Source organism: Propithecus coquereli, unplaced genomic scaffold, assembly GCF_000956105.1.
Source record: "Propithecus coquereli isolate 6110/MARCELLA unplaced genomic scaffold, Pcoq_1.0 Scaffold113, whole genome shotgun sequence".
In the NCBI taxonomy this organism is placed as follows: domain Eukaryota; kingdom Metazoa; phylum Chordata; class Mammalia; order Primates; family Indriidae; genus Propithecus; species Propithecus coquereli.
In genome coordinates, this window is record NW_012135303.1 from 4,457,261 (window position 1) to 4,484,115 (window position 26,855).

At 47.1% G+C, this 26,855-nt stretch overlaps 1 protein-coding gene across 1 annotated transcript in view; it reads right to left on the reverse strand.

The window, feature by feature from the left end:
* Window positions 1–26,855, reverse strand: part of LOC105819061 (aldehyde oxidase 2-like) — a 74,095-nt gene that overhangs the window by 30,810 nt on the left and 16,430 nt on the right. Inside the window, 15 exon segments of the mRNA XM_012655227.1 lie at window positions 830–917; window positions 2,888–3,021; window positions 3,737–3,861; window positions 4,639–4,735; window positions 7,486–7,608; window positions 9,154–9,268; window positions 9,864–10,033; window positions 11,133–11,225; window positions 12,925–13,108; window positions 13,817–14,001; window positions 15,366–15,475; window positions 17,919–18,012; window positions 19,631–19,782; window positions 23,965–24,057; window positions 25,394–25,538. Of these exon segments, the coding sequence (XP_012510681.1) occupies window positions 830–917; window positions 2,888–3,021; window positions 3,737–3,861; window positions 4,639–4,735; window positions 7,486–7,608; window positions 9,154–9,268; window positions 9,864–10,033; window positions 11,133–11,225; window positions 12,925–13,108; window positions 13,817–14,001; window positions 15,366–15,475; window positions 17,919–18,012; window positions 19,631–19,782; window positions 23,965–24,057; window positions 25,394–25,538 (1,908 nt within the window).

Here is a 26,855-nt window from a genome sequence, read left to right on the forward strand (position 1 = left end):
AGCTATAGGGAGGTATAGAAATTATAAAAATTATAAATGCCATTGGAAAAAATAAAATTGTGCTGTGGTGTGGAAAGCTGTGGCTTTAGTAATACAGGGAATACAATAATTTAATAAGGTAATAATTTAATAATGTAAGATAGGAAATCTGTGTATATGCTACAAACAATTCCCAAATAAAGCATATTTGATATGCTTTGCATTACATTAGAATGATCCTAAAAACTCAAAATTTGAAAAGTAGTATTGTTGTCAACTAGATGCCAGCAAGTATTTTTAATAGTGTTTAATAGTGTTTATACTATTATTACATAAAAATGCAGTGAATGTGGTTTGAAACAATTTTAAATTCACTCCTTAGTGGATTCTTTTTTCCTATCTGCAAAGAGCTTTTGTAACACTTTCATAACCACTTGGTGGAAACACTTGTAAAAAATGATTTTGCAATTAAAGTAGTCAAATTGTTTCCAAACATTTCTACAGAAAAATTTATATAGCCAAGAAATTTTGATATAACAATGTTTGTAGCTTCTTTCAGTTTTTCGTTTGGTTTTTTTTTTGAGGAACCACTAATATAAATCATTATTCCTTCAAGTAGTGTTTTTATCATTAAAATTATATTTTTATCATCAAACTTATTCATAATTATACACTATATTTATTAAAAGCTCCTCATAAAATGTTATGAGTATTCAAATACACCACATCCTCATTTAATATTTTAGGTGCTAGGATTGTTTTTAGAATTTAGCAAAGTCAAAATAACAGAAAAGGACAAAGCCATTTGAACAAAATGAAGTATTTTACTAATTTCATCCTTAATACTCACTTTATATTTTCCAAATAATGGGTGTCTTCCCCCAGTTATTAACATATCATCTTCACGATCAAGAACAAGACGAATGGGACGACCAGTTCTAAAGAAAACTAATCTTAGTCAGATTTTCCATCCATCCACCCTCCCATCCGTCTACCTGTCTACCCATTCACCCACCTATTTATCCATCTCCCCATTTAACCATCTACCCTCCCATCAATTACCCACTGATCTACCCATCCATCCCAGAACTCTCCCACTCATTTATCCAACCATCCATCTATCCATCCATATCAATTTTATAATAGCATACAACATGCTAGGCACTGATGTGAATTAATGTATGACTAAATTATTGTCTCTGTGGTCTATAAATCAATGGTTGGAGATATAACTAAAGGTATTAATGTCACACGCAGTTAAGTTGTATTCTTATGGCTTCAAATATGACCTTCACCCAGATCCAGCCATTTCACATTATCTTCTCCACTAGCTACAAAGGAGAAACAAAGTGAACAGATAAATGAAACTTAATAACACTACTGGAAAAACAAGGCCAAACACTCATCCTGGGATGTCTGGCTTAGCAGTTTCACCCATGAATGCTGCTATGTTGGTCAAGTTGGGCCCTCAGGTAGCAAGGAGTCTCAGCCTTTCTGTATCTCTAGGGCAGAGGCTCCTGGACTTTGGAGTGCAGAAGAATCATCTGGAGCATTGGTGAAAATGCATATTCCTGGGCCTTCATTACTGGGATTCTGATTCAGTAGAGTTGGGGGTGGGAGTTAGAATCTGTGTTTTTCTCAATGATTCTGATGCAGGTGTCTTCAGACACATGTTGAAAACTGTTATTCTGGCACAGGGTTCCCTGGTCTTTTATGGTGAGGACGCCTGGAACATCAGTTAAATGTATGGTTTCCAGGTCCCTCCCTGGGTAATCCTGATTCCGTGGGGCTAACATGGGGAGGCAGGAATGTCTATGACTTCTCAAGAGATCTGGGAACACTGCTTTCGGGATCATTTAATGCATGACAGTTGTGTGCCAAGCAGGGTTGTATCTTAAGTCACTGGTTCCCACACTTGCCTGCACAGTGGAACCACAGGGAAAGTTTTTAAAAATACTGATCTGGGTCAGTACTGGGCAGCCTAGGTATTGGGATGTAAATTCTCCCCAGATGACTCTAACGTGCAGTCAGGCTTGAGAAGTCTCAAAGGCAGGAGGCCTGCTGGGAATTCAACGAATTGATCATCCCTTTCTGGGTCCCTGGTGGGTGTGAATAGAGAGAAAGAACTGGAGATTGGGTTCAGATCCTGCTTTTTCCTGCCTCTCATTGAGGACTAAGACACATGTCTGAGTGCTTCAGGACCTAGCTCTGAGCTACACAAAAGTTGTCAAAGGAAGCAGGACCTGTGAACTTTGCAGGCTGATTGGAGCTCTGAAAAACTACTAAAGAAACAGCTATAGAAAATGAACGAGTGACAGAGAAGCCAGCACCAAGTGAACACAGATGCTGAGGCATGAACAGCAAAGGAGTGAGCCTTCTGGGGAGGTTGGCCGGGAGCCGTCTTTGCAAATGAGTCATCTGTCTATTGAGCAGACTTTGAAGAGGGGGCCCTTCCCAGGTGCAGGGAGGCAGAGGATGGAGCTCCCCTCTTTCCTCACCCCACTCTGCTGTGGGGCTGAGAGTGGGAAGGAAAATTCAGGAGCAATATTGCTCTTAGCGCTCCGCTTGGGCAGGGTGACTTGCCCTACCCCTCAGGAGCCACCTTCCCTGAAGCTCAGGAGTGGGGCAGCCCCATCCCTGGAGATAGTCAGTGAAAGATACCACTGTTCCTTCTTACAGCGTATTAGCTTATTCACAGTCCTGTGCACATTTGACCTTTGCAGTAACTCTAAAAGGGTGGGAGGGCAGGTATTTTTAGCTACATTTTATAAAGAAACAGAGACTGGAGGCTGAATTGCCTAAGAGGACATACAGGTGCTTATGACGGCAGCCCAAGTGACTCTCAGGCCACTGATTTGCCCTCAGCTCTGTGCATTCTATACCATTCCGTTTCCCCAAGCGTACTTACTTGATAGCACCCACAGCTGCAATTGCCCCGAGTGCAGCCGGCCTTCCTACCTTCCCTCCGAAACCTCCACCCACGCGTTTTACGTGACAGGTGATCCTGTTGATGGGGATGTTTAAAGTAGAGGACACCGTTTTCTGTAAAAGTGAGACAGTGGGAAGGCATGTGAGAATGCAATGGCAAGGAAGCTTTTGTTTCTTGAAATGCAACATCACAGCAGAATCCATTCATGTCTACCTGTAAAAACAACAGAGGTAGTTTGACTCTCTCTTGCAGGGTTTTATTTGGTTTATAAACATCATTAATCTTAACAAAGCATCACTTCCAGAAGACAAAATGGCATTTTCTGGAGGGAAAACTATCAGAGTTCTGGATTTCTGTCAGAAGTTGAATTCCTGGTGAAATGCCTGGACCTAAAATCCCAAGGAGGTGAAAACCAGCAAACTCCTGACAACCTACTAAAGAAGATGCTGTATTTGCAGCTAAAACCTAGAGCACTTTGTGACCGGAGAATGAAAGTAATGCATTGACTCTAAAGGTTATCTGTAATGATAATTTCAGAGGAAAATGAAGTGCAGAAATAGTTCAGTGGTGTCATCCCAGCACAGACTTCATCTAAGCATGATGCGAATGAACGTGCTCTTCAGACCTAAGTGACTGTGGCTGCTCTTTTATTTACTTGACAAGACTAGAAAAAATGAAAACGTTCTGCCGTCTCTTAGCAGCTCTACTGATGTCTAACGCTCGGATCCTAAGTTTCTGAGGTAAAATGGCTACCCACCGCGAGTCCGTGGGGATCGACCGCCATGATGGAATTGGGGGGTGAGGGGCGAGGGTGGTCCTGGGCCTCACCTGCACGTGGGCTGGATCCTGTGTTGACACGAAAATGTCCAGTTCTTTGTCCTCTGTCTTTGGAATAACGAGCACTCTCTGTGTTTCCATGTAAAAATGCTCCTGTCCTCCAACGTGGACCTCTCCTGTTGAGTGTAAGCACAGGAAGCTCCTGAAGGTGTGTGCTGGCTAAAGCCACCATTTTGGGGAACTCAAAAGCAATTAGGGCCGGCGCGGTGGCTCACGCCTGTAATCCTAGCTCTCCCGGAGGCCGAGGCGGGGGGATTGCTTGAGCTCAGGAGTTCCAGACCAGCCTGAGCAAGAGCGAGACCCCGTCTCTACTAAAAATAGAAAAAATTAGCTGGGCGTGGTGGTGCACGCCTATAGTCCCAGCTATGTGGGAGCCTGAGGCAGGAGGATTGCTTGAGTCCAGGAGTTTGAGGTTGCTGTGAATTATGATGACGCCACGGCACTCTAGCTGGGGTGAAGGAGAGAGACTATGTCTCCAAAAAAAAAAAGCAAAGCAATCAGGACGTGGACCGGCTGACCTGGATTTATCCTGACCAAGCAACCAGGCATTTGCCCTGTGGCAATTCGTTACCAGAGACTACAGTTCTGGACGAGTTAAAAGTGCCAAGTTCTGTTCCTTACTCTGTCTTTGACTAACTAAAATCTTAGGAATTTTTCTTTCATTTATTCTATTGTTCCCTACCACTTAACTCCACCTCAAAACACAGCAAAATACACACCCACCCACCCACCCACACACACACACACACTCACACACACACACACAATTTGAGAGAAAGAGAAATTTGGCAAAGCACCAAGACTTTAGAGGTTGGTCTTTCGGAGGGGAAATCACATGCTCTTGGTGTCTGTTCCATAAACTCTTCAGGCAAAGAGTTTCCTGAGCAGCTTACCTTCGACAATTTGGTCGACTTTTTCAAATGCCTCCTCGATGTTTCCTTGTTCAAGTTTTTTTTCAGGGCATAGGAATGAATTGTGTTTTACAGCGTCCTGAATGACAGAAAAAAAAGCACAAAACCCAATCCTTCCTACTTTTTCTTCCACTGGCAGTTTTTTCTTAAACAAAAGCCAGCACACTCCTGAAGCTCACTGTCTCTGGGGACACCTGAAAGGTGCCATGCAAGCAAGGGAGTACTAGAGCAGCAGGTTCGCTGCAGAGAAGAGATGTCGGAGGGAATGTTCTAGATTTGTGAAGAAAACCAGCAAGAGGGTAAGAAAAATGTTAAGAAGAAAGCTATGTTTAGAGTTGAGGTCTGGGGACACCATGATGGTCTAGGACGATAAATACTAATTTCTCATTTTCAATGTGAATCTCCACAAACAGGTGATAAGTCCAAATGCATTATAGGTGAGGTTCGTGCCCTCTGTTTTCACCTTCTCCCTGAAGAAAACACTTGTGTTAGTTTACTTTGGTAGCTTGTGTACAAGAACCTCTAACTCAGGAATCTGAAAAAACTGAGGCTGTGTTAAGGGAGAAAACACAAGTCCTTACACATCTCTGGGGCAAGAAAGCCCATTAGGCATTGTAGGAACTGTGCTCATTTCTCCGGGTATTTGGCATAATCTCACAGGACCCTTTCTAGGAGGCTGTTGTTCTGTGTTTTTTTCTGACTATAACATGAACTGATTCACACATAAAGACTGCGGTTCTGTGGACTGGCTTACTGACAACTGATCCTTGCTTAACCTTTAGACCCAAGTGTTTTTCCACACTTGAGAATGACATCTGTCTCCTGCATTTGTAGACTCCAATAGCCTCAGATTCCATAACCTTTCGTTCTAATGATGCTAATGAGAACAGCTGATATTTATTGAGTGCTTGCTTTGTGTTAATAAGCACTGTACAATAGCAGTGTATTTACATGTCTTCTCACATGAATTCTTTTATGATCTTCATTTCGTAGATGAAGAAACTGGGCTCAGAGAGTTTAAAGTCACAGTGCAAATGAGTGATGGAGGCAGTGTTCACAGGCTTGGTTTTCAGAAACATCTTGCCTAATGATGAGTACCTGATTTCTCAAAACAATAGAAAATGAACAATATAGTAGAATTTTTCATTTTCTGCTATACTAAGATCTTAATAAGTCATCTTTTACATGTGGAGTATATGGCCACACTGTAAATGTGTCATAAGACAATATAATCTTATTATAACATGCTATATTTAGTGAGTGCTATGTGCCACATACTGTTCTAAGTGCTTTAAGCATTTTGACTCAGTCTTATGACAACCCGACGATGTATGTGTCTATTATTATTACCCCATTCTACAGATGAGGAAACCATGGCACAGAGAGGTTAAGTAACTTGCCTAAGGTCACGCAGCTAGTAAGAGGCATAGCTACTATTCAAATCTGGTCTTTTGGCTCTAGGACCTGTGCTTTTAACCACTACCTTACACTGCCTCTCACATATATAATCATATAAATAAATGAGTGAATAGATGAATTAATCAGCATTGGTCTATATGACTATTTTGTTACCAGCCTTTGGTCACAGAATTTTTTTGCTGACTCTGGAAAGTCCTGCTCTGAGAGACCTCTGGATGTCTAACCATTCTGAGTCCCAGACTATTTTATGGGTGCATCCTCGGGGTGCCATCTCCCCCTCGAGGAAAGTGAGATTACAATGGAAATTTCAAAAGCTCATATTAACAACCTAGTGCAACCCAAGAAGGGGAATGAGCCAAGAAAAATGGCCCAGGCCTCTTCCAAACTTGGCAAATTGGAATTTAGAGCAGAGTTGATTTGGTTTAGAAAGATCAAGAAACATGTGGGTTTTGTTTTTTTTAAACACTTGGAATATTGAGCAATGTAGATTGAGTAACCTTTTAGTTATATTTCAAAATGCTCAAATGGTTCACTAAAGCCTTTGAACAGTTTCTATGGTCTGTCATATGCGTATAAACAAGTAAGCTTTTCTTAGCTTGCTTACTCTGAACCCGTCCCTTACTGAATTAGAACTTGCAAACCCCACTCCACATTCAAAGTTTCTATTCTCGCTCCATTATCTTCCCTGGAAATACCACTTGAATTACATTATCCAGACCCAGGAACGAGCATGGAAGTTTCTGTGAAATTCCACTACAAAAGTGCTGCTGCTTTTGGGCTCCACCTTGAAAACATTATCATTCACAGTATGCATTCTCCTCATCTTCCTCAAGCAATAGAGTCCCCAATTTTTAGTGAATACATGGCCACCTGGAATAAAATCTACCTTTCCTCGCTCCCTTTGCCGTTCGGTGTGGCATGTGAGAGATGTAGGAATGGATGTGCAATGTACATACCTCCCTTTAAGGACCGGGAAGTGTCCTTAAAGGGAGGGGCACACACTTCTTCACCACTGCATTCTCTCTGTTGTCTGGAATGTGGACTTAATGGCCAGAGCTTCAGCAGCCATTGTGGACCAAAATGTGACCTGGAGAATTGAAAGCATGCATGATGGAACGACTAGATAGGAGGCTGGACCCCTGACACATAGAACTCCACAGAAGCCCTGGACTGACCACTGCTAGATTTTTGAACGTAAGAGAGAAATTTCTATTCTATTTTTTTCCCCTTTTCCTTGAAGCCAAAGATAATTTCAAGTCATACAAATAATATCTTCCAGAGAAAGCTGATTTTTCTAGAGGAAGCCAGTGACGAGAAAATATTAGATCCCCAAATTCATCTTGCATTAAGATATTTACAAAGTATTATTGATTCTAAAGCCTTAGGGAGAGACCGGCTAGCCCTGCTTACCTGGATGGTGAAGATTGCGGGCTCCAGATCTTCGTAGGTGATCTTTATCATTTCAACTGCTCGCTTTGCCTGTACATCTGTCTCTGCAACCACAGCGCAGATGACCTGGCCCACGCAAAGTACCTGTGGAAAGTACACACATGAAGCAGAAAATTCTGGGTGGGAATAGGCTCAGCTTAACCTTACCAGTGGCTGGTGTCTTAGATGTTATTGTTGAGCAATAATAAACACGTTGGAATCACGTTTGACTACACATGTTTGGCTAAAATTTAAAATAATTTTTTATTGAGAAGATAATTTAAACAATATGGACAGCTCCACTGGCCATTTGACTCAGTGAACGTAAGCCCCAGAGTGGACCTGAGGTTGGCTGTAACCTGAATCTACTGTGTCCTCTGTTGGGCTTGGTTCACATGCGTCACCTTCATGGTATCATTCTAGAGTTTAAAGATAAGCAAAGTATTGTTTTGTACAACGTGGCTTCTGTTGTGGACCGAATTGTGTCCCTCTGAAAAATTCATATGTTGAAGCATTAACCCCCAGTTTGGCTGTATTTGGAGATAGGGCCTTTACAGAGGTAATTAAGGTTAAATGAGATCATAAGGGTAAGGCCCTGTTCCAGTACGTCTGGTGTTCTTACAAGAAGCAGGAGAGACACCGGGGATGCTGTCGAGCGGAGCAAAGGCTGCATGTATGAGGACACAGTGAGAAGGTGGCCACCTGCAAGCCAGGAAAGGAGGCCTCTGGAGAAACCAAACATGCCAGTACCTCGAGCTGGGACTCAGCCTCCAGAACTGTGATACAGTAAATTTCTGTTGCCACCTAGTCTGTGGTATTTTATTATGACAGCCAGAGCAGACTAACAGCTCCTAAATAGCCAATCTCTTCATCTGACGTTCAACCCAAGGACCAGTGATTCACTCTGTGTCTGGAGAGGAAACAGTCTGCGTGGGACTCCCTGAGATGTGACAAAGACAGCTCACCCTTCCTGAAAGCCTCTACACACCAAGCCCCAGCCTGGGCACTCTGCGTGTACTGACGCACTGAATCTCACAACCACACGGTGCAGCGGGTACTGTGATTATTCCCCTTTCACAGCCGACGGAAACCAAGAGCACACAGCTAGTGAGGGGAAGAGCTGGAGCGTGAACACAGGCAGCCTGGCTTCAAAATCAAGTGCTCAAGCAGTGATTGCTGAATTAGAATTAAAAGGTCAAAGACAGCAAGAGCAACTTTATTGAAAATGGAATGTGTGAAAAGAGGTGGGACATGGGGGGGGGTCCAGGAAAGGAGGAAGTTCAGTGTCAATAAGAGGGACTGGCCATATTTTTTATACTTTCCTTTCTAGATCTTTCTAGAGTGTTCTATCCTGATGCAGATCAGTTCCTTGCATTTACTCCTTAGATGAGGGTGAATGAACTCAAGAGCTTACAGCGGCAGAACTAGGACTTGTCGCTTTTCTGTCATAAGTTTCCTTTTACTGTGTTATTTCCTGACTCCAGAAGAGTAGGGCTGAATAAAGATATTGGGGCATCTTCATTCAAAGGCTTGGCGTTTCTCCCTCCCGCAGCAGGAAGCTCTGGGAAGCGCTGGGAAGCTGGCTAGAGGTGGTGGCTCCTCGGTGACTGTCTGCATGAAGTCATCTGGGAAAGCGTGTCCCTTACGTACTTCATCTACAGCCAGCAGTTTGTCATCTTCAGCACCGTTGGTGCCTGGAACGTCTTCAGCTGTTACCACATCAAGCACCCCTGGCAGTTTGAGGGCCTCAGAGAAGTCAATTGATCTGAACAAAGAGAAATATTTAAGAAGTTGGCATCAGCAAGCTTTGAAAGGGCATCAGACCTGAGGGAGGGATAGAGCATGGCTGAAAACAAAAATATGTGACCACGAATCCAGCTTAGGCCCTCACCAATGCGAATGAACCTGCCACGGAGTGGGGGCCAGGAGAGCCCCTGCTGGGCCAGGAGGTATCACTGCAGTTGCTGGCGTGGGGGGGAGGGGTCTGTGGCTGTGGCGAGGGACATGAAGCTTAGGACAGGGCCGCTTACCATGCAGTAAGGAAGTGACCATTTTATCACCAGCTGAGTGTCAGCCCTGTAACAGTTACTCCTTTGAGCCATGCCTGAGGCTGCCGCAGGGAGATGCGGTTTTGTGAGGTTAGGATGGGGGCAAAGGGCCCATGGCTGTGATTTTCACTCTCTCTTTCATGATAGTCATTTCCAGATGCTCTCCCTTCCTCCTGGGGCTGGTGACCTTTCCTTTATTCTTTCCGTTTCAGGTTCGTTAGGTTCAAGACATTGCGGGAGAATGAGTACATCCCTCTGAGGGAATCTCCAGGTGTGTTTTGAAAGGCTTTTGAAAGCTTTTCATTTACTTACATGATTTTTGCATGAGCCCTGCTACTGGTCACCAAAACCATGAAAAGTTCTTTATCCACCACGGGGATGTCATCGCAGAATATGGCTTCACCAGTGGCATGTTTCAGACCTGACAGGTGCATTATGGGGCGTCCAACTGGGTCTCGGGGAGGTTGGTGAGGATCCACACTCTACAGAGGAAGACAGGTTGCCCCAGAAACTTTAAATTTTCACAAGTGGCCTGGCCAATCACCAACATTCCTGATTGAGAATTGAGAAATTGGATGGTCTGCCCAGGGCAGCAAGCCCTGGAGTGAGTCAGATGGTGAGTGTGACAATTTGATGATGTGACCAGAATGGGGAATTGTCATTCCAGCTATGTGGCAATGCCTCGGATGGGGCCAATCTTTTGTCCAAATGGTGAAGTGGGTGAAGGAGCACCCCGACTTCTCCTTTTGGCATCTTCTTTTTCCCAGTGGTGCTGTGTACTCCTTTCTTCAAGAATCTAGAGTGTCTCCCTGTCCTGTTTGCTTACCTTTCCAGTGGTCAACCTGTCCACATGTAAAGTGACCCTGTGACAAGGCCTAAAGTGAATACAGTTCCCAGCGCGGGAGGTTAAAATCTAAGCCAGAGCCCGAGTGTCAACTTGGTCAGGGCCTCTGAGGGATGGCAGCGAGTCCCACCAGATCCAGGTTAAGGTGTCCTGGCTGCCCCTGTGGGTGGCACAACAACATCACTGGGAGTATAAGGAGATGGGGAAGTGTTTATTCTGGAGCTTTTCTCAGGGAGATCTGCCTGTGCGTGTGTGTGTTTGCGTGTGTGTGTGTGTGTGTGTGTGTGTGTGTGTGTGTGTGTGTGGAGGTGGGGTTGGGGAGGGGTGTGCTCTAGCAAGAATAAATAACTTCTAAACTGCCCTTCCAGAAATGGTGAGTTCAGTAACGTGCAGGGCTCTCATTTGCTGCCTGGATAGGAAATATTTGCAATCAGGGTTGGGAGCCGAACTTTCCAGCTCAGGGCTCTTCTGAGTAAACATAAAAGAATGCCCAAAGAATATCACTTTGAAGAGGCTATAGTTATTATTCTACAGACGCGTCAGATGGTTCAGCCTTGGGTCCATCTAGCGGCAGTTCAGGTCTGTCCTCAGATCGCAGCATCTCCCTGACTCAGCCTCAGCAAAGAGCCAATGTGCTGGGACCTACTAGAAAGTCAGACCTGAAGATCACAGCTCTGAAAAGCTTGCTTGCTCACATGCTCTGGTTTGCAGATTTCAGCTAAGTTAAACTCACTGACCTGGTACGTTTGGACTCCCTGGGGTATTGCGACCGGGAAATCTTCTAGAGCGCTTAGGAATCGGTCTGAAATGTCAGGGTGACGACGGCTGTCCTGAGAGATGAGTCAAAACAATAAAGATAAGCCGGTTAGTCTATGACGAAGCTGGGCCTTGGCTTATGTGACAATGACTCAGCCAATGTACCCAGGGTGGCCTGGATAACCAACACCCACACTACCTGCCAGGGCTCCCTTTCCCTGTCTGCTGCATGTCCTCCACCCCCATCACAAGGACCCGACTGACTGGTTTGAATCTGATCCTTCAGTCCTGAGGAGGGAGAGCCCTGCCAGGAGGGAGAGGCCTGCCAGGGAGCTGGGCAGAGGCAGGAGAAGCAAGGAGGCTATGGCTGGATAAGCCATCCCAGAATAAACGTGAGTCTGTTGTATACAAAAGGGCCCAAATCCTGTTTTTTCCCCCAGCTCTTGTGGGAGAGCAGTAGAATTGGGAAAGCTGCTCTGGGTGTCACTCATCAAGTGTCTTGATTCAGAAATTAAACCGCAGCAAGGCGAGGGTCTTTGCTTGCGACAATGAAAATCAGATGCTTTAGGAATGGCGGGATATTGGGGTGCTGTGGTTGGGGAATGGGGGTACGAGGTAGGGTGAGAGTTGTAATCATGGTCAGGGGAGGGGAGGGGGAGAGGGGGAGAGAGAGAGAGGGTGAGAGAGAATGTTTTGCTTTGCTTAGCTTATCCAGAAGTTTACAACAAAAAAAATCTGGAAAGCTATTTAAATTTTAGCGTATACATCAGTTTTGGTCTTTTTGAAAAACAAAATTTTATTTTGCATTTCATACTGAGTGTCAAATTCCAGGATAGACAACATGAATCTACAGCGCCCCAAAGCAGAACAGTAGTTGTCTGTGCAGCAGTGGGACAGTGACAGGGGCACAGGGCACTTTGGAGGTGATGGAAATGTGTACCTAGCACGCAGTGGTGGCTACCCAGGTACACACATCTGTCAAAATGTGCCGAATTTAAATAGAAGTATTTATCGTATGTAAATTGAACTTCAATAAAGTTGATTTCAAAAGGAAAGATTGTGCACCTGAGGCAGGTGCACCAGGATGTTTCAGCGCTCAGGGCAGGCAGTGAACTTGCTGAGCTTCATGCAGCCCTTCAGAGCTGGACTCCGGAGAATGGCCAGCTGGGGACAGACAAGGCCTGACTCAGAGCAAGGGACGAGAGAGCAGGGGTCTGTGCACAGGCTGCACACGGACAGTTTGCAAAAGCAGTGGGAGAGCTGTGAGCTTACAGCTGCAAGGAGCACAGAAAAGCAAGACATTGTGGGCTGAATTGTGTCCCTCTCAGATTTTTATGTTGAAGTCCTCTCAGTACCTCGGAATGTGGCTTTATCCAAATAAGGTGGGGCCTTTACTACAGAGGCAATCAAGTTAAAATAAGGTCGTTAGAATGGGCCCTAATCCAATATGACTAGCGTCCTTTTAAGAAGGGGAAATTTGGACACAGTCGTGCACACAGAACACCTCGTGAAGGCAGAGATCGGGGTGATGCTTCTACAAGCCAAGGAATGCCAAAGACCGCCAGAAAGTCACCACAAACTAGAAGAGAGGCCTAGGACAGATTCTCCCTCACAGCCCTGGAAAGAACCAACCCTTCTGACACCTTAATCTAGATTCTAGGACTTCTAACCCCAGAACTGTGAGATAGTCCATTTCTGTTGTTTAAGTCACCCGATCTGTGGTTCTTTGCTTAGTAAACCTAGGAAACTGTAATAATATATCAGAGCACTTACAGGCACAGAGACTAGCTTCACTAGCTTCTTCAGTTCCTGCAAAACCTCCAGGTAGAATTTGAAGAGGAAGCTGACTACCAGGGTCCTCTTGAATTCCACCCGGCCACCAGGAGCTGAGCCTGGGAGGGAAACCTCGTCCAGAAGCAGCCTGCAAGCCTCATCCAGCATCAGCTCGTCCCAGCGCCTGGCAGGGCAGGAGCAGGAAGGAACTAGTTAAAGGGCAGTCTCAATTGCATGGCATGAGCTAGATATAGGATGGTGACATTTTAGAGACCCCAGAGTTTCCTTTTTTGAGTTGGAAGAAAACTTAGAAATCTCCCAATCAAGCCCCTTAGGAAAACCAAGGTGTGGGGAGGCTGTAGCAAGTAGCCCAAGGGTCATGGCAGGGTGGGAATGGAACCTGTTCCATTGCACCATGAACATGGACACGTTCCAGAGCCAGACCTGCTAGAACCAGGTACTAAATAAATAGACCCTTAGGGCCAACTCCATTATGAACTGGATAGGACTCAGACCTGGATACTGCCTTTACAGAGGGAGGAAGGAGGGCACCAGCCGGGCGAGTGTCAGGTGCCACTTGGACCCTGCCCAGTGTGGGTTTGCTGGGGTGTTGATCTGCATAAGGGAACAAGGGCCAGATGGGAAAAGTTCACCTGCTGGCTGGACTCAGGCCTGGGCTATTTTTGTCATATCCCTCACCCAAAGAGTGGCATCTAATTAATCGAAGTTGAATGAGGTTTAATTCACTCAGCAAAATTACAGAAAGAACAAGCAGTGATTTTCATGTAGGAGTTTCCATCTTCTCAGGGCTTTCCTGACACTTGCCAGAGCCAAATTTCCACTTGTTTCATTCAATGTCAAGTTTCACCCTGGGGTGCAGGGCTCTGCTTACCTCCCGAGGAGCTGCTGTCAGGACTTATGCGCACTGACGGTGGCAGCACCAACACCTCCATAGGCGATGCTCAGGTGCTCAACGCTGTCTGTGCCTTCTTTGAAAAGGACTCGCATGCTGGCATTCACGTGGGGCAAGGCATTTTGCTGGCACTGGGCCTGCCGGAAGGCTGACACGAATTCCCACTGTGGAGACAAAAACCATTTGGGTTATCTGCTATGCCAAAACTAAGAGCATGGTTTATGCTTCTTGGTGTCACTAATTAATCACTTAGACTCAATCTAAAGGGACCCAAGCAACAGCTGGCACAATTACAGGACACCATGGCTGCCTTCTCGTGCAAAGTGAGAATGGCTTCCTCCCCAAGGCCCAGCCTCAAGGCCCTGGCACCCTCAAGGAACAGGAACCACCGTGCGCTTTCCCTCTGAGGCCAGGAGCCCCTGCACAGAATGCTGTGGAAATGTTTCTGCGCACTTGTATTTCCTGGTGTCCTCCCTTCCAGTCTTCAGACCTTTTTCCTGTGAGGATGAGGAGCCCTCCTAACACAAGGGCTTTTAAAGGTGGTTTGCTTAAAGTACAAATGGGTTTCTACAAACCCATTTCTTGGTTTGTAGAAATGATCATTTTCCATTTGGCAAAGCTCACAAGGGAGCCCGATAGAACTTTCCAGCAGCTGACTAGGGACTCTTGTATCAGCAGTGAGAGTCAGGGGCGGTGGCGGGCGGGGGTGAGGGGACAATGGCTGCCCCAGCCGACCCCTTGGCGCCTTGACCGCTGGGTGTACCAAGGTGGGGTCAATGACGATGGCCTGTGCCCCTAAGTACAGTTCCATCTGCGCTGCCACCAAGGGTGCTCATGTCTGGGCCTGCCCGTTTTTGTGTTGTCTTTATATAGATTTGAATGGGAGCACATTTTAAAGTTTTTACTCTTAAGGAAAACCTAATGAAGACCACACATGGCTGAAAGCATAACTTAACGCAAGACTTCCTCCAAAACCCAGCTGCCTCCTGGCTCCTGCTTCTTGTAAAGTGTGTGTGTGTTGAACACCTCTCTCTGGAAAGACTGACCTCTTGGATTCAGGTACAGCTTTGGGAGAGGCACAGGGAGCAGGGAGTGTGGACAGAAGGCCACCTCTGTAGTTGGCTGGGTGGCCACGTCAACCCCAGGGCTCCCGGGTTAGCAAACATCTGGAGGCTGTCCTGCCCCTATGAACTGCTGGGGGTGGCTAGAGTGGGCAGTGGGGAGGTCGAGCCTTAGCCTCTGTCTCCCTGTGGGTCAGGTGGAGAAGCCATTCCACAGCCAGAGAGCTTCAACCCGAGGACACGAGGGCTGTGGAAGCATGACCCAGGCCCGCCGCAGGCCCCACCCCACAGCTGAAACAACAACCCCCCATCCACACCCCGCAGCTGCTTGCTCTCGGCTGTCCGCGGTGGGACAGGAAACAGGTCTACAGGGCAGCCTTCCATCTGTTTGTAGATTTCTAAAGATGACTGTACTCAGTTACGAAAAGGGAAAAATAACTGTCGAAAGCAACCAGTGGAATTCTTACCTTTCGAGAGTGAGGGATATGCACAGATTCCAAAATTTCCTCTGGCTTAAGGTCCGCACTTGCCAAGCCAGCAAGAAAATATTCGTTTAGAGGAATCTGCCGCGTGCCTTCTGTGGAAGAAAATGACATTTCTGTAGTGACAACAAGGACAGTGAGATTATTCTGTACTTTTGAACGCTGGCAGTGGAGAAGGAAAGGCCAGTTTTCTCTGCAGAGTGACGCGGAGGTCTGAGTCCATTGCAAAGTCACAGGTGCTGTCCCTGCCACAGGAGGGGGTGGCAGCTGCTTCCTGACATTCACCCTTCTCTTATCAGCACACACGCCCCGTGACGGGTCTCCTCTGTCTCACAGAACGTGTGGTTTTCACCTTTCAGTACAGGCTGGTTAACTAAACAGAACCCGCTCAACGCTCATGATCACCTGTGAACACTCACGTTAAGGGCGTAACTGAAGCGAAGACAGAGCCTGTTTCCACTATTGACCAAGTTTGAATAGTTGGATTTGTTTTTGTTCTTGTTGCTTTTGTCAGCTCCTAAGACAGATACTTACACCTTTAAAGTAAAGTGAACAATTCTCAAAGCCTCCTTCTGGCCCAGCTGTCACCTCTTGGTGATCAGAGCGTACCCTCCGGCTTTACAAAGTGGTGTGTGGTGCCACAGGAGGTGCTGTGAGATCAGAGTATGGTCTGGGGACTCTGCCCGGCCCCGATCCTGCCACGATCTGCGCTGTGCTGGTTGGAATGTGGGTGTAGCTGTGAGGGAGGCAGGGGCGCCCCAGAGCAGCCCCTGTTGGCCTCTGCGTGGCCCTGCCCTGCTGCCGGGCCTGCAGGCCGATCTACTGTCCTCACTGGAGCCAGGCCGTGCTGGGGTGGAGATGGCTTTGGCTGAGCTGGGGAGGCAGAAACCTTCAGCAGGTGGTAACAACCAACACCCCAGGAGAGGAACAGTAGCGCTGCTGCCGCTCCTCCTCCTCCTGCTGCTGCTGCAGTGGAAGGCCCTGGATGGAGACCTGGCCATCCTCACTGTCTTGGTGCCCCGGAGTCTTGCCTTCTCCTCTCCTGGACTTTGGGGTTAGCTGGGGTCATCCCAGGCCACGCGCCTGGGGGACCGAGAAAAAGCCTGGCTCAGACAGCAGGGTGAGCCTTCCCTTCCTCCCCCGGCATGGCCTTGTGGCCTCATGTGAAGCCAAATAGGGTGAGGACCGTGGGGAGATGAACACTTTTCCTGGGCCACCAAGTCTGTCCTCTACAAGTCTAAATTCCCAGCCAGGAGGGATTGCGTTGCATTAGCCAGCAAGCACCTCAGGGAGGGAGATGGCACCCAGGATGCCATTCCTGCTTGGACGCTCCCTGGAAGTCCACCTGGGGTAGAGATTGCCATCGCCCCCCGGCACCCCTGTGGGACATGTCACCCATAGGAGGTGCATTTTAGGGCTGGGGAGGAGAGGTAGGCATGCCCACTGGGAGGTCAGACCACAGGTTCACAGCTGCTATGGCTTGAATGTTTGTCCCCTTCAAGACTCATGTTGAAATTTAATTGCCATTGTGGGAGTATTAAGAGATGGGACCCTTGAGAGGTGATTAGGCCAAGAGGACTCTGCCATTATAAAAGGGGGAGTTTGGATCCCTCTTGCTCTTTTTGTCCTTCTGCCTTCTGCCATGGGATGACACAGCAAGACGGCCCTCACCAGACGCTGGTGCCTTGATCTTGGGCTTCCCAGCCTCCAGGACTGTGAGGAAATAGATTTCTGTTCTTTATAAATTAGCCAGTCTCAGCAGCACAAATAGACTAAGACAACACCCCACTCCTCCCTTTGCAAGTGACCCCAGCTGGGAGGTGGAGCAGATTAGAGATTAGCTGTGTGAAGGGTCCAGCACAACCTGGCACGCAGTTAGCTCCCAGTCAAGGGGGTGCTGGCATCCATGGAGCCGACGGAGGCAGTGTGAGTGCACTGGACACTCGGGGGAGATGGAAGGGTGGTTTAGTGGGGAGCCACCCCAAGGGAATGTTCCTCTCAGCCAGCATTTGAAGTCAATCACTGCCCTCCTCCCCCAGAGACCCATGACGTCTGCATGTCCACTGTGTGTCATCACCAGACTTGTGGCTTCTTACCCAGCAGCTGGGTGGGGGTGACCTAGAGGGTGCCGTGGGGAGGCCGCAGACTGCACGTTGGTGGAGGGAGGCCTGTGAAGTGGAGGAGGGAGCAGGGAGCTGCCCCTCAGGCCACAGGGAGGGAGCTCACTGCAATCTCACCCTCTCCCCAGCCTCTGCACACCACCCTGGCATTTATTGGCCAAGAAAACACATGAGCTAACATGTGGGCTAACTGAGCGTGTGGTCCCAGGTTGTGTGCACATGTGTGCATGTGTGTGCATGTGTGTGGTTCAGAAGGAAGCACTGGTTGCCCTTGCATCAGCGTGCCTTCCCCCATGAGCCTGAACTCCCCATGAGTTGAAAGTCAGGGACCTGGGCTCTTACTTAAAGCAATTCCTTAAAAAAAAAAAAGAAATAGAAGGTCTTCAGGAGCTCTTCCCAGCGTTCTGAGAAAGCTTACCTGCTGAGGTGAGATTGAGGGTGGCACTGCCCACAGCAAGAATTGGATTGAGGTCCGAGTAGCTGTGCCGGCTTATGATATGTCCCCCTAAGGACTGAGGAGAGAGAGTTATAGCTCATTCTATCTCTCAGCTTCTCTACACCACCAGCACCTGCTTATGGTCCCCTCGGTGGCTCTGAAAGGGTCAGGAAGAATCTGGGGCAGTTCAGTGAGGTGGGGAGGATGCCCTTCCACTGGCGCCTTTGGATTGAAAGGGAATTGAAGGCAACGAGCACTTACCTAACACTGGGTGCGTTCCACCCAGTGTCTAACCTCCTGACACACATTTACTCACTGCGCCCTCACAACAACCCCGCAGGATGGAGGCCATTATCCCTACTGTACAGATGAAGACTCTGAGACACAGGGAAATCAGGAAGCCTGACCAAGGTCCCAGCTAGGAGGTGGTAGGCCGGGGAGTCAAACCCGAGCAGAGAGGGTCAGTGGCCAATTCTGAGTCACCACACTGGGTCTTGACCCCAGTGCAATGGTCATTGGGCTGGCCGCAGAGATGTCACTCTTCCTTGAGCACACAGGCTCTCAGCCTCACCTCTTGGGGGCCTCTGAGATGGCCAGGCTTCACTCAGGCCATGTCAGAGCTCTGAGGCATCCATGCTGTTGACAGAGTATTGCCCTTGTGCCTTCCTTGGGGGACCTCACTGGGATCTGATGGAGCCTGTAGCATCTCAGGACTTGGGAGGGAAGAGACTGGCCATTTAACTCAATGCTCCCCTCCCCACAGGGTGACAGAACCTGCAGTGACCTCCCAGGTGGCTGTGGTCTGGGCTGGAACACATGCGAGTACAGGGAACCCCATTCCTCTATGCACAGTTCAATTTCAAAGTTCTTTTGTTTCCCCTGAGCTGAAATCTGCCTCCCTGGACTCTCACCCATTGGTCATACTTCTATGTATGTGATCATGTGTAATGACACATCTGACTTCAGGAGCCTGTAAATATTTGAAGGCAGCTCTCATGTTCCCTTTGACTGTCCTCCTCCCCACTCCTCTTTCTGGAGTGGTTTCCAACCCCTTCATTCTCCTGCCGCCACCTCCTTGCCAGGCTCTGGGGTGTTTAGTCAGAGCTCCCGACTGGGGAGAGAACATTTTGGAGTCACTCGAGAGCTTTTTCAAAGGAAGTATGTCTCCCCCCAGTTTCCCACATCCCAAGGATTTCTAATACACCATTTGGAGAACGTAGGAGAGGGAGCATGTGTATTTTGAAACGCTACCTATGTCTCTTCTGTTTTCTCCTGAGGTTGAAAACAGCCAGACCTGAAAGTGTACTTGTCAGATTTGGGCATTATTCTCCAGCTTTGGTATGAACAGTCCAGAGTAGAGGAGGCTACCGTCCTTGTTTTAGATACTATACTTTCATGAATGCAGCCTAAGACTAAATTAACTTCTTTGACAGGCTTATCATGAAATTTGCAAAACCAGACCCTCCTTTTCACAGCTGTTTTGCTGTTTTAGCCACTCAGTTGAACTTGATTTATAGTTCTCTTTTAAATATTTTATTAAATAATGTCCGTTAACTTTAAATATTAATTATGCCTGTTGTTTGAATCTGCTGAGATCTTTTTGCATACTGATTCTGCCAATGCATATTCCAACATTTCCATGAAATTGAGAACTAGGTGAAATGGTTGAAAATGATTGAAACGAGGGGACATACTGCCATGTTCCGGATCTGCGGGCCTGCCAGACTCTTCAGGTGCTTCAGGAGGGCTCGGTACGTTTGAGTTTTTTCCTCTGGGAGCTTGGATATCCTTTCAGCCAAGACGTCCTTCATCTGGGCCAGGCTGCAGCCAGCACCTATGGTCAGTCCTGGAATGCAAATTGCTTTTACTCGTGACATGGGAGGAGCAGCTGAATTGTAACCATGGCAGGGCCCAGGGCCTCATGTTCAGCTAGTGCAATGACCATCCATGGTGGCTGCACGGAGAACCACTGGGAACTCACCAACAGCACAAATGCCCCACTCCCAGATCAATTAAATCAGAATCCCTGGGGCTTTAAAAGAGGCTCTCCAGGTTGTTCTTCTGTGCAGCCAGGGCTGAGAAACCCTGGGCTGGCCCATGCTCTTCTTTGGACAAACACAAGGAAATAGAGGCTAGAGAGAAGGAATGACAGTAGAAACTTGCAGGTGGCAGATCCTACTAGAACTTTCCATGACCCCCTCCTGACCAGCCTTGGTGAAGCTATGCAAAGTTGCTTTGCGATTAATGGGGATAATCTGACGGCATTAAAATAATGGCAAAGTTCATTCAATTCCCCAGGTTGTTGTCTAAAATCAATAATACTTTGATTGCAGGTTTTGCACCTGATACTCAAAATCTTCATCAGTTTCGTGAGGGGCGTTGGTCACTTGGAATGAATGCTCATGCAAGGGTGGTTACCTGGGCACTGCTGGAAGTAGGAAGTTGGGGATTCCCAGGGAGGGGCCAAGGGAGCAACGGGTGAGCATCCGGGAGGACTGGGGCGATGCTATTCGTCACCTGGCAGGGGAGTAACTCAAAATCTTAACAACTGTTGCAGCTATACTGATGAGGATTGGCAGGATATTGGTGTGAGCTTCAGGGTTTCTCTTCAGTAGGGATGAAAGGGTTCAGATCAATCTTCAAATGTGAAGTAGTCACCCAAACCATCAGGACCTGACTTAGGCAGCCTTTTAAAATTAATCCTTAGGTCGGGCACGGTGGTTCACGCCTGTAATCCTAGCACTCTGGGAGGCCGAGGCGGGTGGATTGTTTGAGCTCGGGAGTTCGAGACCAGCCTGAGCAAGAGTGAGACCCTGTCTCTACTAAAAAAATAGAAAGAAATTATCTGGACAACTAAAAATATATAGAAAAAATTAGCCGGGCGTGGCGCATGCCTGTAGTCCCAGCTACTCGGGAGGCTGAGGCAGGAGGATCGCTTGAGCCCAGGAGTTTGCTGTGAGCTAGGCTGACGCCATGGCAGTCACTCTAGCCAGGGCAACAGAGTGAGACTCTGTCTCAAAAAAAAAAAAGAAAAAAAAATTAATTCTTCGTCTTCCTGGGGTTTGTAGAATGAAACACTCACATAGACTTTGATTTGGCAGCACTAGTAGGGTTAGTCTGTTTTTATCACTTCTCAGTTTGGGCTTTGATTTTTCTTTTGTGGATTAATCTTCGAGATTATTTCACCCTCCCACATAGTTGTATTTTATCAATATTAGAAATGTACTTGGTGCCATACTTCTCCCACCTCTGACAGCATACTCAACACCCCCACCATCCCAGCTGACTTCACTGATGGGGAAACCACTCACTGCTCTTTGTCATCCTTATGCCAAGCAAATCTTGCCTACGAGCAGCTAAACTGTCCCTCCTCCCTGGAATGTCTCAGCCTGTTTCTGCTTCAGTGTCTCCTAAAAGGCACTCGGTGACATGGGATCTGAGCCCATCTCAGACCCATCAGCCGTTCTGTTGCTTCCTTATCCCTGCAGGTTCCGTTGGAGGCTGGCCTTTAACTTCTGCAAAAATCCTGGCTTTATCTTTGCAGGAATGCTAGGGAAACCAAGCTTGTTTCCTGTTACACAATTCTTTCTCCCTAAGGAGAAGACCCAAAGCCTTATTACTAGAGAAGAAATCATAAACAAAAAATTATTATTACTATTAGTATTAAGGTCAGAAGCATTACACAGACAAGCATCACTGCCTCTTACATGACATAGGTAGAAAAGGGCAGCCCCACACCAGTGGGGACTGAAATGCCAGCTGTCTACTCTATTGCCTGAGTCCTCTTAAGATTTCAAACCCAGTTTGAAGCTAGACAATCCTATTTCCATTGCTCACATTACCACCTCGCTTTGTGCTAGGCAGGACACATTTTGTGCTAGGCCACACAGAGAAAATTCTGTTTACTGTAGTTCTATTCATGTTTTATTCCATCTCTGACCATAACACCTAGCTTTTGTGCAATTGGAAAGAGCTTCAACTTCGATTCTGAGAAAAAGCATTACGTTTTAACTCCATGCTTTTCAGAGTTCATGGGTCCAGGGGATAAACATGCAGTGACTTTCTGGAGCACTTACTATACCAAAGATTTTGAGAAGTAAAATGTATGCGGAATCAACATGTACATGATATGGATGAACAGCAAAATTTAAACAAATGTTTAAATCAAAATTATAGCTATTGAAGAAATTCATTTCCTGGGGTGCCAGCGTGGGGGAGGGGGCACATCTGGCTCCAGTGCACCCCGCCCCTGCCAGTGTCCTTCACTCTTCTGGGCCTAAGGAAAAAATTGAGGATCACAGAAACTTCCCTGGAAGCCACTAGAGGGTACTCACGCTTTAATTTTAAGAGGCCCAAAGGAAGCGCGTTGTTTCCTCAGATGTCAGAATCTGGCTCCACTGTGGCCGCAGAGACCAAAGTGAGCAGTCCATTCAAACAGCCAGGGGGACGGGCTGTGGGGTGGACCGGGGGTGGGGGCAGTGCAGGGGCAGTAATGAAAAGCAAAGCGTGTTGAGTTGGAAGTGGGAAACCTTGTAACCCGACCCCAGCCAGCTTGGGGACCTCAGGCTCGTCCACTTTCCTTTGCATCTTGGCTTCCTCATCTGTAAGATGAGAGATTTGGGCTATACTGAGGATTTTGAATTGTGCTGTGAAGGGCCCTCTCAGGGACAGATAGATATAGGGGCTCAGGGACGGGGAGGGATGATCTTTCCTTCAAACTGAGCAGCTGATTTTCATCTACTTAAGATTTGTCTGAGGGCAAGGTTGTAGTGCTCAAGAGAAGTCTGAAAACAGAGAGACTAAATGATGCCTGGGGTGAAGAGCTGGGCCAGGGCCTCCTGCTGTACCTCTGCTTGGACTGGTTGTCTGTATGCCCAATCGCCCATTCTACTATTCCCTCTTCCTCTCCTCTCTCTTCTGCCAACACCAGGCTTTCTGTTAAATCTAAGCACATTCCTCTGTTTTTCTAAATGGCTTTCAGGTAAGCTACCTCAATTGTCCTGAGACTGAGGCTCTGAAACCCCTGTGCTGGGCAAAACCTAGGAAGGGTCCCTGCAAATGGGAGGGTCAGCCCAGGCATGGGCAGGCTTGCTGATCTGCAGCACAGTGTAAGTTTGGCTGATGATGGTCAGAGGCCAGGACGGTGGGACTCCTGGATGGCAGTGATGCAGCCGTGGCTGGTCCCCTCTCTCTACCACGGACCCCCACAAACACATGGTGACCAAGTCCATCTTGACTTCAGCTTTCAGTTAACCTCCCTGCTGCTTAAGTTAAGGACGTCATCATCACCACTGCCTCCCATTGCATTCCACTTTCTGATCCACTCGTTCATTTATTTTTCCATTAATGCATTCTTCAGCCATTGACTGAGCACTTACATGCATGCATATAAGGACTAGGGGCTTGGCAGATGAAGAAAGAAGTGAAATAAGGTTCTTTCTGTTAGAGGGTTTGCCATGCATCTTGAATGCCAAGTCCTGCATGTTTTCTTCCTACTTGGTGAGCTCCACCTTGCCTGGTACAAGTACTCTGCCATAGCGGGCTCTTCAGGGCATATTAGGTGACGAGGAGTGCTTGCCCAGCAGGGCCTTTGTCCCACTTAGCCCCTTATCACTGTCCCCATAAGACAAGTAGCATGTGAGCGCCAGGTGATATTTCTCCTACTTTGCCCTTGCAAACATCTCCCCTCCATGGAATTGACTGTCCCACTGATGGACAGCATCTGCTCTCTCTCACCATCATCCTGTCAAAGTGACACTGCAATTTCATTGTCTCTGGGGCATCATGGCATTTTATAGGCAAGCATTCTGCAAGTGACGGCAAGGTCTTGAACGATATAATTTGGATACTTCATATTTCTCGAAAAGAGTTTGACAGTAAAGTTTCATGGTGGGGGTGTAATATCACACTAGAAAAACGATGCGGAGTTGGAAATAGGCCAGACAAGATAAACGAATGAGGAGGTTGTGAGTTATTTGGCAAGCAGAAGTTTAGTGCAGGCATTGCTTCATCGACACCAGGAACTCACCTTCACTTGTTTCAGTCACCCTGGTCAGCTCGGAGATCCGGGCAGGGGAGAGGAGAATTGGGTGAAATCGTCCTTCAGATTTCATTGCAGGTCCTGAAGAGTAAATACATTTTAGAGACAGTTAGGAAAGAGAAAATGCCCCTCCCTATTTTTTGCATTGAAATTTTCTCATAAAGATACTCATATACAAATTTTAAAGCTTGACAATGAATGTGTGTAGATGTGAAAGCAGTGGTCACACACCACTGCCAAGTAAATTTATAGAGCATGCTTTCCCAATATATGTATTTATTTACTTACGTATGCACTACATTTATGTAAAAATAGGAAATAAAAAGGATGATAAGCTCTTAAAACACTCTTGCCTATAGGCACCAGGAGACATATAGAAGAATATGTGTAATAGCCAAAATTTGGAAATAGCTGGAGCTGTTTTAGCAAGCTGTGTTTCAGCAATAGAATGGGCGAGCGCACAGCTATATGCAACAATATCGGTGAATCTCAGGTCAAGAATTTTGAATCAGAGGCCAGGCGCGGTGGCTCATGCCTGTAATCCTAGTTCTCTGGGAGGCCGAGGCGGGCGGATTGTTTGAGCTCAGGAGTTCGAGACCAGCCTGAGCAAGAGCGAGACCCTGCCTCTACTAAAATTAGAAAGAAATTAATCGGCCAACTAAAAATATATAAAAAAAATTAGCTGGGCATGGCGCATGCCTGTAGTCCCAGCTACTCGGGAGGCTGGGGCAGTAAGATCACTTGAGCCCAGGAGTTTGAGGTTGCTGTGAGCTAGGCTGACACCACGGCACTCACTCTAGCCAGGGCAAGAGAGTGAGACTCTGTCTCAAAAAAAAAAAAAAAAAAAAAAATTTTGAATCAGCAAAGCAAATTGCAGAAAAATAACACAGTGTCAGTCTATGTGAAGTTCAGAAATGTGCAAAACTAAATGACATATTGTCTAACGATTCAAATATATTAATATGTGGTAAAATTATGAAAATAGAGACTGACCAGCACAAAATTCAGGCTAATGAGTACCTTCGAGAAGGAAGGGAAGGCCCATGGGGCCTTCAGAGTTCTTGATAAAGCTCACATGCTTAAAGTGGGTGTGGGTGGTAAATGAGGGTGCACCGTACTGTTAATATCTCCACATGTATTTTATAAAAATCCATTACGTTTATTAAATAATTAACAAAAACAAAATTAAAAAGGACATGATGACTTAAATGATTTAAAAAACCCTCTAATACTTTCCCCCCACACTTCAAGGGATCACCCCACACACTACCAGTGCATCTGCACATCCAGCTTTGGAGGCCACTGGCTTTGTTGTAAAGGATGAGGTTTTCATCCCTCAGCAGTAGCTTTTGTTGCCTGAGAACAGGAAGTTCGGCTCAGCACTAATGGTGGAACTAGAACCGTTGTGATCACTCACCCAGGGAGGTGTTGCCCAGGATGAGAGGGGCTTCGGGGTGTTTCACCTTCAGTTCCAGGAGATCCTTGAGGGTCCCAGGGGAGATCCAGGTAACCCTCTCTCCATAAAAGGTCAGCGTTCGTTTTTCCGGGTTCTCTGCCATCCTCTAAGGGCAAATGATAAGTACATGTGCTCGTGTGCACACCTGTCCTCCTGGCTTATATGAGGTCTCAGGGGAGATACCTCTAGAGAGATTTCAGGAGTTCTGGGGTCTGCTTGCCCAAAAAGATACTCACTACATTGGCTAATGCTTGAATTTTATAATTAGATGGCTTTTGGGGGGCAAGTGATAATATAAGCTGGCACCTGTCATTGATCATTCAGTATGGATTAATTTAGCATAATTTAGTCTCATGGCTTTAAAAATCATAATTATACCAATGCTCCTAAGTTGGCATTTTCTGCTTGGATTTTTCCTCTGAAATCCAAACTCATATCTGGGGGACTCGATTTTACCTCTTAGATGTGAAATTGGCATCTCAAATTTAATTTGTCCAAAACTGAGCTTCTTATATCCAATCTCCTTTTAAGCCCCCTAAAAGGACCCCCAAAAGGAAAAGTTCTCTGTTCCTCAGGAGGTCGTCCCTATCCCTGAAAATGGCCACCTCACACTTCACCCTTCCAGCGGTCCAAAGCCGGGTGTCAGCTTTGACTCCTCTCTCTCTTCCACACCCACAGCACATCCGTCAGCAAATCTCGTTGGCTTTTCTCCCAAAATGTATCCAGAATCCACTCGATTCTCCACCCCAGCAGCCTGGTGCAGCCTGGCCCCTTCACTACCACCTCTCAGGATGGCAGGAGTCCCCTGGCGGGGCTCAGTGCTCCTTCCTTCCCCTCTGCGGGCCACTCTCAATGCGGTAGCCAGACTGAGCCCATCTCAACCTCAGAAAGAGCATGTCCCACCTCCTCTGTCCAGCCTCCCTAACAGCATCTCCTCTCATGCAGAGTAAAGGCTGAGCAGCATTAAGCTCAGCATGGCTTGCCCCCATCCCCACCATACCTTCCCCTTGCTTACCCTGCCCCACTAGGCTGGCCTCTGCTCTGTCCCTTCATCAGGCCAGGTGTTCTGCCCTCAGAACGTTTGCACTTGCTCCTTCTCCTTACATTTTCAGCTATGAGGGTTCCCTCACTTCCTTCCAGACTTTCTTCAAATGTTACCTACTTAGAGAAGTCTTATCTGGCCAGAATAGTTAAAATTGCAACTCCTGCATCCTACCCTCCTTCTCTGTTTTATTTTTTTCTCCTTAATACTTCTCACTTGCTAACACACTGTGTCTTTTATCTGTTATTTTGCTAACTGTCTCTCTCTCAGAAGAGTGTAAGCTCCTGGAGGGCGGGTCTTTTTGTTAGTTTTTTTCCCTGCTGCATATTCAGTACCTGGAACAGTGTCTGGCAGAGGGGTGGGGAACCTGCGGCCTTAAAG